Source organism: Perognathus longimembris, chromosome 18, assembly GCF_023159225.1.
Source record: "Perognathus longimembris pacificus isolate PPM17 chromosome 18, ASM2315922v1, whole genome shotgun sequence".
In the NCBI taxonomy this organism is placed as follows: Eukaryota; Metazoa; Chordata; class Mammalia; order Rodentia; family Heteromyidae; genus Perognathus; species Perognathus longimembris.
Genome location: NC_063178.1, coordinates 40,663,018 through 40,675,503, shown reverse-complemented (window position 1 = coordinate 40,675,503; position 12,486 = coordinate 40,663,018). Strand labels below are relative to the sequence as shown.

General features: G+C 38.8%; 1 protein-coding gene across 1 annotated transcript; it reads right to left on the bottom strand.

The window, feature by feature from the left end:
- Positions 1-895: 895 nt before the first annotated feature.
- Positions 896-11,909, bottom strand: LOC125366974 (zinc finger protein ZFP2-like; the record flags this gene model as incomplete). The annotated part of the gene is given in 3 exon segments (XM_048367646.1): positions 896-3,297; positions 10,585-10,674; positions 11,795-11,909. Coding segments are annotated over 3 exon segments (2,607 nt in total), but the record flags the coding sequence as incomplete, so codon positions are not given.
- Between the last annotated feature and the right edge of the window lie 577 nt (positions 11,910-12,486).

Here is a 12,486-nt window from a genome sequence, read left to right as displayed (position 1 = left end):
CACACAAAAAAGCTATTATTTTAGAAATTGGGTCTCAAAAATTATACAGCACCAAAAGATGTTCTGTGTTCAGAAGAAAACTGATAGTGCATGTTTATTTTGGGTTCCCAGCTCTTCCATGTACTTAGAACATTTCTCATCTTCCATTTCCATACGTGAAGCAGTAGAATCATTGAACATGCAGCTCTTGTGCCTCTCTATCCCAGTGTCCAGAGCCACCATTCTTTTTGTGTATGAGTTTGTTGATCGTTGCACACTCAATAAAAGACAGCAGGCCATGTCTGTTCCTTTCTAACTGGTGTATGTTCTTTAGCTGATTGTATTCAAGGTTCATCCCTAGTGTAATTTGTAGTAATATTTTCTTCCTTTTCAATGCATTCACGAATTGTTTTATGTGTTCCTGTTTTGTTGGTGAGTAATTATGAAGCGTTTCTTAAAGTAGTTGTTACCCTCCTCACTAAACTTCTTTTGCTCACGTGTGTTTTCCAGGTGAAAAACTTCCCACACTGGTTACATTCATATGATTCCTGACCTGTGTGAATTCTGTTATGTTTCCTTAAGGATGACCTGACCCTGTAGGACTTTCCAAATGTGCTGCATTCCGAAGATTTCTCTCCTGTGTATATTTGCTGATGAACAGGAAGACAGGATTTCTGGGTGAAAACTTCCCACATGTGTTACATCAATAAAGTTTCTCTCATGTGCGTGTGTTCTCATGAAAAGTAAGGTGTGACTTCCAGGTGAGTGAATTTCCACATTGATTACATAAAGTTTTTCACATGTTTGAACTTGCTTCTGTGAACTGAGTTCTGACTTGTGGGATAAAAACTTTCCACACTTGTTATGTTCATATCGTTTCTCTTCTTTGTGTTCACTGATGAATACTAAGATAAGTCTACTGGGTGAAATACATTCCAATTGTGTAACATTTGTAAGGTTTCTCTCATGTATGGGTTCTCTCGTGAACAGTAATGCTTGATTTCTGGGTAAAAGATTTTCCACATGTGTTACATTTATAAGATTTCTCTCCTGTATGTGTTGTCTCAGGAACACTAAGCGTTGATTCTGAGGCAAAATACTTTCCACATGTGTTACATTTATAAGGTTTCACTCCTGTATGAGTTCTCTCATGAACAAGAAGGTGTGTTTTCCTGGCAAAAGACTTTCCACATGTGTTACATTTATAAGATTTCTCTCCTGTATGTGTTGTCTCATGAACGCTAAGCGTTGATTTTGAGGCAAAATACTTTCCACATGTGTTACATTTATAAGGTTTCACTCCTGTATGTGTTGTCTCATGAAGACTTAGGTGTGATTTCTGGGTAAAAGACTTTCCACATGTGTTACATTTATAAGGTTTTTCTCCTGTATGTGTTCTCTCATGAACAGTAACGCTTGATTTCTGGGTAAAAGACTTTCCACATGTGTTACATTTATAAGGTTTGTCTCCTGTATGTGTTCTCTCATGAACAGTAACTTTTGATTTCTTGGTAAAATACTTTCCACATGTGTTACATTTATAAGGTTTCACTCCTGTATGTGTTGTCTCATGAAGACTTAGGTGTGATTTCTGGGTAAAAGACTTTCCACATGTGTTACATTTATAAGGTTTTTCTCCTGTATGTGTTCTCTCATGAACACTAAGCATTGTTTTTGAGGCAAAATACTTTCCACAAGTGTTACATTTATTAGGTTTCTCTCCTGTATGAGTTCTCTCATGAACACGAAGGTGTGTTTTCCTGGCAAAAGACTTTCCACATGTGTTACATTTATAAGATTTCTCTCCTGTATGTGTTGTCTCATGAACACTAAGCGTTGATTTTGAGGCAAAATACTTTCCACATGTGTTACATTTATAAGGTTTCACTCCTGTATGTGTTGTCTCATGAAGATTTAGGTGTGATTTCTGGGTAAAAGACTTTCCACATGTGTTACATTTATAAGGTTTTTCTCCTGTATGTGTTCTCTCATGAACAGTAATGCTTGATTTCTGGGTAAAAGACTTTCCACATGTGTTACACTTATAAGGTTTGTCTCCTGTATGTGTTCTCTCATGAACAGTAACTTTTGATTTCTTGGTAAAATACTTTCCACATGTGTTACATTTATAAGGTTTCACTCCTGTATGTGTTGTCTCATGAAGACTTAGGTGTGATTTCTGGGTAAAAGACTTTCCACATGTGTTACATTTATAAGGTTTCTCTCCTGTATGGGTTCTCTCATGAACACTAAGCATTGTTTTTGAGGCAAAATACTTTCCACATTTGTTACATTTATAAGGTTTCTCTCCTGTATGAGTTCTCTCATGAACACAAAGTTGTGTTTTCCTGGCAAAAGACTTTCCACATGTGTTACATTTATAAGATTTCTCTCCTGTATGTGTTGTCTCATGAACACTAAGCGTTGATTTTGAGGCAAAATACTTTCCACATGTGTTACATTTATAAGGTTTCACTCCTGTATGTGTTGTCTCATGAAGATTTAGGTGTGATTTCTGGGTAAAAGACTTTCCACATGTGTTACATTTATAAGGTTTTTCTCCTGTATGTGTTCTCTCATGAACAGTAACGCTTGATTTTTGGGTAAAAGACTTTCCACATGTGTTACATTTATAAGGTTTGTCTCCTGTATGTGTTCTCTCATGAACACTAAGCATTGTTTTTGAGGCAAAATACTTTCCACATGTGTTACATTTATAAGGTTTCTCTCCTGTATGAGTTCTCTCATGAACACGAAGGTGTGTTTTCCTGGCAAAAGACTTTCCACATGTGTTACATTTATACGATTTCTCTCCTGTATGTGTTCTCTCATGAACACTAAGCATTGATTTTGAGGCGAAATACTTTCCACATGTGTTACATTTATAAGGTTTCACTCCTGTATGTGTTCTCTCATGATCACTTAGGTATGACTTCCGGGCAAAAGTCCTTCCACATGTCTCACATTTATAAGGTTTCTCTCCTGAATTTGTTCTCTCATGAACACTGATGTGTGATTTCTGGGGAAATGACTTTCCACATGTGTTATGTTTATAAGGTTTCTCTCCTGTATGAGTTCTCTGATGCATTAGTAGTGGCACTTTCCACATGAAACACGTTTCACATGTGTTACATTTATAAGGTTTCTCTCCTGTATGAGTTACCTGATGAATACTGAGTTGAGTTTTCCAGGTGAAGGACTTCCCACATTGGTTACATTTGTATGGTTTCCCACCTGTGTGAATTCTATTATGTGCATTTAAAATTGTCCTCAACCTGAAAGATTTTCCACATTTGTTACATATATAAGGTCTCTCACCTGAGTCAATTTTGTTATGTCTTTTAAGAATTTTCTTGCTCCTGAAGGAATTTTCACATATATTACATTCATAAGTTTTCTCAGTAATATATATTCTATTATGTGTTCTTAGAGCTGACATGTGTTTGAGGGCCTTTCCATATCTGTTGCATTCATAATGATTTTCTCCCACAGAAGCACAATTATTTTTAAAGAATATGGTCTTTGAGGTTAATACCGTCACTTCTCCACCATCTGTGAAATAATGCTGCTCACTGGGAATTTCTGAACGTTGATTAAAAGTCTCCATGTTGCTAAGGGATTTTTTATCTACATGAGAGACACCAGGCCTGGATCCAGCATGCATCTCTTCAGGCTCAAAATGGACAACCATATTCTGATATGCAATGGATGCCTCAGTCCTCAGTCCTAAGGATTTCCTACTATTCCTATGCAGCTCTGGCATGTGTTTAGAGCTCAAATGAAAAGTTCTCACTAATCTCACTCTTTCATCCACAGGGTTGCTTTTGGTGATTGCTACTTCACATGGCCATTCTTCTGGACTTTTCTTGCAACTCTTAATCATGTCATCAATTTCCAGGACATCTAAAATGATTCATCAAAAAAATAAACAAATAAACATGAGGATCAAAGACATCAAAATAAAAACAGATACCCTGAAAATACTACAAGAATGAGTAGGAGAAACAATTGGGCTCCTTGGCACAGGAGGAAACTTCCTTAATAAAGGCCCAGAAATGCTAAAAATCAAAGAAAGCTTTGGTAAATGGGACTGCATCAAACTCCAGAGCTTCTGCTGAGCTAAAGACATAGCTTCAAAGATAAACAGAAAGCCCACAGATTAGGAAAAGATCTTTACCAGCCCTACAATGGACAAAGGACTCATGTCTAAAATATACTCAGAACTAAAAAAAAAATAAATTCCTACAAAACAAAACCTCAAAGAACCAAGAGCCCCCTCAACAAGTGAGCTAAACACTTAAAAAGAGACTTATCTGATGAGGAAATGAGAATGGCCAAGAGACATAAGAAAAAGTGCTCTGCATCACTGGCCATAAAATAAATGGAAATCAAACAATATTGAGATTACACCTCAACCCAGTAAGAATGTCCTTTATGAAGAAAAAAAAACAACAACAAAACAAAAAAACAAAAAACAAAAAAAAAGTAACAAATTTTGGAGGGGATGTGACCAAAAGGGAACGCTACTTCATGATTGGTGGGAATGTAAACTGGTTCAGCCACTCTGGAACGCAGTATGGAGATTCTTCAGGAAGTTTAAACATATGGCTCCCTTATAACCCAGTAGCCCCACTTTGGGGCATCTAACCAAAAGACCACAAACAAGAACACACTAAAGTGACCAGCACAACATTCATCACAGCACAATTTGTCATAGGTAAAATATGGAACCAACCCAGATGCCCTTCAGTAGACGAATGGATCAGGAAAATATGGTACATATACACAATGGAATTTTATGCCTCTATCAGAAAGAATGTCATAGCCACATTCATTAGGAAATGGAAGAACTTGGAAAAAATTATACTAAGTGAAGTGAGCCAGACTCAAAAAAAAATGGACTCAATGGTTTCCCTCAGAGGGAATAATTGGCACAGGTTTAGGCTAGTCACAGCAGAGGATCACAAGAGCCTAATAGCTATGCACTTATGAACGCAGAAGGTGATGTGAAGTGGAATGAACTCCAGGTTAAGGAAACAAGTGTTATATCACTGTTGTAATTATTTTCAACATGCCATGTGAAACTGTAGCCTCTTTCATTTATAATCCTCTTGTATCCCCTTCCTGTGGGAGAATAATTTCACTGACCAGTGGGGGACCTAACCTCGGCACAGATATTTTGATGCCTTATTAGCAAACTAATAGGCCTATGGGAACAAATCTTCATTAAAGAGGCTCCGTTGTTGGCCAAAGGAAGACACTTTGTCCTGAGATTCTCACCCCCTGTATAGAGCCACCCTAGGGAGACTTGTTTGCACAGCTGCTCCCGCCAAGGCTTTTGACAGTAAATAGTGAAGTCAATGGTCTAAGATAATTAGTCTTGAGGAAATATTAGCTAGGTGATAGAGTTCTGCATTGAATGATTTGATCCTTTGTAGTAGCGACATCCTTAGTAGTAGTGATAACCTTTGTCCTAGAGACATCCCTTGCAATAGTGACATTCGCAACTTTTGAATTGGTATGGATATCTTTCTGTATTAATTTTACTCTTGAAGTTGTAAATTGATTTCTAACCCTATATAAACCCTGGCCCTCCTAAAATAAAGTGTGCATTGGTCCACTTGCCTCTGCATCCCCCCTGTCCTGACTACAATTGCAGTTACCTAGGTCCAACAACTGGTGTCCAGATCCAGGGACTTGATAATTGATCCATAGGAGATTACAGAAGTGTGTTCGAGCTCTCAAGTGCAGGTGAGAGATATTTTGATATAAATGGTATTAACTCTCCGATAAGGATGAGCAGACATAAACAAAAAGTTGCTATCTGTGGTCTTCAAGAGACCCATCTTACAGCAAGGGACAAAAACAGGCTCTGAATGAAAGAATGGAGCAAGAACTTCCAATCAAACACACCTACCAAAACAGCAGGGGTAGCCATTCTTATTTCAGACAAGCTCGACTTTTCATTAAAATCAACTCAAAAAGACAAAGAAGGACACTACATATTAATACAAGGAAAAATCCAGAATCAAGACATCATGGTGATAAATTTATACTCACCGAACAAGAGGCCCTACATATGTCAAATAAATTCACACAGAACTACAGAACAAGATAGACCCAAACACAATCATAGTGGGAGACTTTAATACTCCACTCTCTCCAAGGGACAAATCCAACACACAGAGGATTAGCAAGGGAGCCGAAGACATAAGTAATACCATATGCCAAATGGATCTGACAAATCTGTACAGAGTCTTTCACCCTACCGAGACCCAATACACATTCTTCTCAGCAGCCCATGGAACATACTCCAAAATAGATGTCATAGCCCACACAAAGAACCTCAGCAAATACAAGAGTATTGACATCATCCCATGTACAATATCTAATCACAGTGGAATCAAGGTAACCCTCAATAACAAAGGACACCACAGAGGCTATCCAAATACGTAGAGGCTTAACCCTCTCACTGTTATCTAACACTTGGGTCAAAGAACAAACTAAGGATGAAATTAACAAATTCATTAGCCACAACAACAATGAAAATACATCACAAAGAAACCTATGGGATACAGTGAAGACATTGCAGAGGGACAAGATCATTGCCCTCAGCACTCACGTTAAAAGAATGGAATCAGAGCAGGTGAATAACCTCACGATGAAACTAAAACACCTGGAGGAACAAGAAATAATCAAATCTAAAAGGACTAGGAGGAGAGAGATTACAAAGTTTAAAAAAGAGATAAATCTGATTGAAAATAGAAAGACCATTCAACAAAGAAATACAACTAGAAGCTGGTTCTTTGAGAAAGTAAATGAAATTGACAAACCCCTTGCAAGACTTACAAAAAAAGCAGAGAAGAGACTCATATCCATAAGATCAGGGACTCCACTGGAAAAATTACAACAAATACACACGATATTCAAACAATCATAAGGAACTATTTCCAGAAACTCTCCTCACTAAAGAACAATAATTTTACAGAAATGGATCAATACTTATAGAAGTATAAACTGTCCAAACTGAATCAAGAAGAAATAAATGAACTAAATAAACCAATAACTTACAGCGAGATACAGGGGGTAATCAAGAGCCTCCCAACAAAGAAAAGCCCAGGCCCGGATGGATTCACCAATGAATTCTATAAATAAAACATTTAGTGAGGAGCTAATACCAATACTCCTCAAAATTATCCACGAAATAGAAACAGAGGGAGAAATCCCAAACTCATTCTATGAAGCTAATATTATACTCATTCCCAAACCAGGCAAAGACCCAACAAGAAAAAAAGAACTACAGACAAATATCACTAATGAACATAGACAAAAAGGTCCTCAATAAAATATTAGCTAACAGGATCCAGAAACTGATCAAGAAAATTATACGTCATGATCAAATAGGCTTTATCCCACAAACACAAGAATGGTTCAACATCCGTAAATCTGTTAATGTAATTCAAGACATAAACAGATCTAAAAACCAAGAATCACATTTTTATCTCAGTTGATGCCCAGAAAGCCTTTGACAAAACACAACATCCATACTTGTTAAAAGCTCTGGAGAGAACAGGAATGGATGGAACATTCTTTAAAACAATAAAAGCCATATACAACAGACCAACTGCTAATATCATATTAAATGGGGAGAAACTAAAACCATTCCCCTAAACTCAGAAACAAGACAAGGATGCCTGTCGGGGTCAGTAGACTCTCCCAGCATAGGGAACAAAGCTCAGCTACTCTTCTTTACACTCCCTTTCACACTCTCTCTCCTAGTCACCCGGCCCGCAGATAAGGCTAGAGTGGAGTGGGGGAGCCAGCACCATCCTAACGCGCGCGTTGCCGATTCGAGAAAGCGTGACCGGCCCCTTATCAATAGACAAAGTCAGGTGTACGCAAGTCTCGGAGTCAGCTTCAAGAACCAACTAACTTTATTAGGACAAAGATACCGGGGGATAATTCCGAGAGAAGGGGATTGGCCAGGATGCCGACAGGCTGAAAGCTGTCACATGATCTCCCCTTGAGCTAACGTCACTCGAGAGCGCCGAGCCAGGGCGGGGCTGGTAGGTGCCGGGCTGGCTAGACGGGGAGATGCATGGGCTGGCTGGAAAGCCAGTTTCTCTGGTTTCTGACCCAGAGAGAGAAGCCTGCTTCCGCATTCCCCAGGGCTGGGGGCGGGGTGTCAAGCCCCTCCATCAAGTCTAAGGGCCAGATGCCAACAGATGCCCAGTCTCCCCACTCCTTTTCAACATAGTGCTGCAATCCCTACCTATAGCAATAAGGCAAGAGGAGGGCAAAAAAGGGATCCACATCGGCATAGAAGAAATCAAACTATCCCTATTTGCAGATGACATAGTCTTATATGTGAAGGACCCAAAAAACTCAGTATCCAAACTCCTACCCTAATAAACCATTTTGGCAAAGTAGCAGGCTACAAAATAAATCCACAAAAGTCAGCATCTTTTCTGTACACCAGCAATGTACAAGCAGAAAAGGAAATTGTGGAAATAATACCATTTACAATAGCTAAAAAAGCATAAATTACCTAGGGATCAACCTAACTAAAAACGTGAATGACCTATTTAATGAGAAGTATAAAAATCTAAAAAGGGAAATCAAATATGATACAAGGAGATGGAAAGACCTCCAGTGCTCATGGGTAGGCAGAATCAATATAGTGAAAATGGAAATATTGATCAAATTGTTATACAAACTCAATGCAATTCCCATCAAGATCCCAGCTACATTCATCACTGAAATAGAGAAAGCAACCCATAAATTCATATGGAACAGCAAAAGACCTAGAATAGCCAAAGCAATTCTAGGCAAAAAAAGCAGTGAAGGAGGTATCACAATATCAGACTTCAAGCTCTATTATAGAGCAATCATAACAAAATCAGCCTGGTATTGGTATAAGAACAGACTTGAAGACCCATGGAATAGAATTGAAGACCCAGAAATAAAACCGCACTCTTACAGTCAGCTGATATTTGACAAAGGAGCTAAAGACAAAATGGAAAAAACATAGCCTCTTAAACTACTGGTGCTGGGAAAACTGGGAAGCCATATGTAGAAAACTCAAAGTAGTCCCTAGCCTATCACCATGTACCAAGATCAACTCAAAATGGATCAAGGACCTCAACATCAGACCTGAATCTTTGAAACTACTAAAGGACAAAGTAGGAAAAACGGTAGAACTTATAGGCACAGAAAGGAACTTCTGGAATAGAGTCCCAGGGGCACAACAGATAGGGGAGAGTCTCGACAAATGGGACTACTACAAATTAAAAAGGTTCTGCACAGCTAAAGACGTAAAGACCAAAGTAGAAAGGCAGCCAACCATATGGGAAAGGATCTTTACCAGCACAACAAAAGACAAAGGCCTAATATGCGTCATCTACAGAGAACTCAAAAAACTAACCCCCTCCAAGCCCAGTAAACCAATTTTAAATGGGAAAAGGAGTTAAAGAGACACTTCACAAGAGAAGAGATAAAAATGGCAAAAAAAAAAAAAATAGGAGAAAATGTTCAACATCCCTGGCAGTAAAGAAAATGCAAATAAAAACAACCCTGACATACCACCTCACTCCAGTTAGAATGGCCTATACTCTGAACTCAGGCAACAACAAATGCTGGAGAGGGTGAGAGGAAAGAGGAACCCTCCTCCATTGTTGGTGGGAGTGCAAATTAGTACAACCACTTTGGAGAACAGTATGGAGGTTCCTAAAAAATCTCAACATAGACCTACCCGATGACCCAGCCATACCACTCCTAGGCACCTATCCTAAACAACAGGTCTCAGGATATCAAAAAGACATCAGCATTTCCATGTTTATTGCTGCACAATTCACAATAGCCAAAATATGGAAACAACCCAGATGCCCATCTACAGATGAATGGATCCAAAAAATGTGGTACCTATATACAATGGAATACTACATAGTGATTAGAAACGATGAAATATTGGTATTCGCAGGGAAATGGTCAGAACTTGAACAAATAATGTTGAGTGAGACAAGCCTAGAACACAGAAAACAAAGGGGCATGATCTCCTTGATATATGACTGTTAAGGTGGGTGGAGGGGGAGACAGTAGAGACCAGGTCTGAGAAACAAAAAACTTCTTGTCAAATGCTATTTCCCACAGGTTTGGGTCAGCGACCTTACATTTTGTAACTAAATCCAAACAACTACTAAACATAAAAAGGTCTAAAGTAGACCTCTCAGTGGATTACAATAGCTCAAAAGCTATGTATGAATGATCATATAAGACAAGGACAAGCAAACTCTATTGTTGACATTATATTTAAAGTTCTAGGTGAATTTCCTTTGGCGTATGCCACGTGGCTACTGTATATGTTTTTGCTACACTGTGTATTGTATATATGCCTACCTGATCTAGGGAAGGGAAAGAAAAATGAGGGTGTAAGATATCACAAGAAATGTACACACTGCCCTATTATGTAACTGTACTCCTTTTGCATAACACCTTGTCAACAAAATTTAATTAATAAATAAATTAAAAAACAAAACAAACAAAAAGAAGTGAACTTACCACCTGAGCTCTGTCTCCAACAGCACTGTGTAGGATGCATTCACTCACCTTGGAAATTCTTGCCTGAGGCTTCTCCCATCCATGTTTCTGCACTTTCCTCCAGCTTGATAATCAACTTGGGTTTAGAAACACAGTGCCCTGTTACGAAGAAAGAGTGGAGAAATATTGTTCATGGTGATTCTGGATATCTGTGCTATAATGATCTCAGACATGCTGGTACACAGGTTACTCCTATGGGGCACACCCGCCCAGATGCCTTGCATCATTACGAGGCGGTTTGGAGGGCCCTGACATAGATATGAGCCACCCCTTAAGGAGGTCCCTTGGAGCTTCACCCTGATGAGCAGGTCAGGTGTCCCTTCACAGCCTATGTAGGTGCATGTACCCCTCCCCTTCCACCGCCCTCCAACCTGTGTAAAAGAACAGATCATTTCCTGAATAAACTAGTTGGCTCGACCTGCTTCCAGGCTGCCTGTTTGTCCTCTGTGGAGAAAAGGGCTGGGTGGTGGTCTCTCATCCCCCTATATCCTCTTCCTGGGCCCATCTGCGTGGGGTGTGCTTTCCCGTATCCCCAGCAGGACAGGAGAGTGCAGGAGGCTAAAAACCTCTGACTTCTCCAAACTCTACTTTCTCATTTCTCAATAGCTTCATGGTTGACTGTGCATAGAAATACAAGGTTTGGATTTTTTTTTCTCAGTGTTTTCCCTTGAACTCCAGAAATGGCTGAGTCCCCTGAGTTCTTTTGCCGAAGGCCAGAGTTCTACCACTTTAAATGGATTTTTATTTTTCATTGAAGAAAGGATTCCCCTGGAGAATCTTATCATTTGGCTGGTTTGGATTTCCATACTTACGATTACAAGTATGAAGAGGAGTGCCCCGTAGAAGCTTTAGATTTTAAATGCCCACTTTCAATCACTAATTTTTAGATTTTACATTGAGTACAAATATACATTCTACTCTAGATTATATATCCATCTATCGCAATGGCCACACGTTTCATAAGAAACTCCCCTGGTAATAGATCATGTCTCAGAACTGTTGCCTAACTGATGCTACCTTGACTTCTTGAAGAATGAGAATAAAATTGCCTCTGTGGTAATATAATCAAGGAGAGGATTTTCTTGGAAAGATGCACTACTTCCCATATTCTGTAATATAATACTTAAATATCATTGCACCTTTGATAAAGACTCATAGATCTACTAAAAACAAAAAAACAAAGCACCTGACCCTGTAAATTAATGTACCTTTTGCTTACCCAAGGACAACAAGTTGCTGTAGGTCTCCAGCATTACATCTCTATACAGGGTCCTCTGAGCAATGTCCAGGTCCTGCCACTCCTCCCAGCTGAAATCCATAGCCACATCTTCAAAGGACACAGGCATCTGTAATGGCACATTTTCATCAAGAAATTAGCCCTGAGTCAGGAGAAGACCAAGTATGGAATTTTATTCTTCTACAAATGTGTTTTTCTTACAAAATATTTGGGAGCTTGCTCCATTATCTATAAAGTAGAAAGAAGAAATATCATAGTAGTAATAATGGCTCTATATTAACTAGATAACTAGGAATACCATAACAAATACACAATGCCCCTATTACATCAGGATATTTCTCTTCGCTAGCACCAGAAACAGGATGAAAATTCTCAGGTGCTACTAATCTGACATGATAATATTAAGTATAAGTAGATGCTTGGAATAGTATGTGTAGGTTATTTTGATAAAGTTTACTAAATATCAGCATAACAATTTTTCTGTAGGTTCCACTTCTTCTAAAGGGCCCTGCTTCAGCATATGGATGGCTTTTTTTTCTATACATGAATATCTGGTTACTTCTTTATTAACATAATGGTCAAACTACCAGTGGAGTTAAGAGCTAATACATGATAGGTGTTTGAAAGGAATATATGAGCCCTTGCATATTTATGAATGCCACAGATTGTACCAA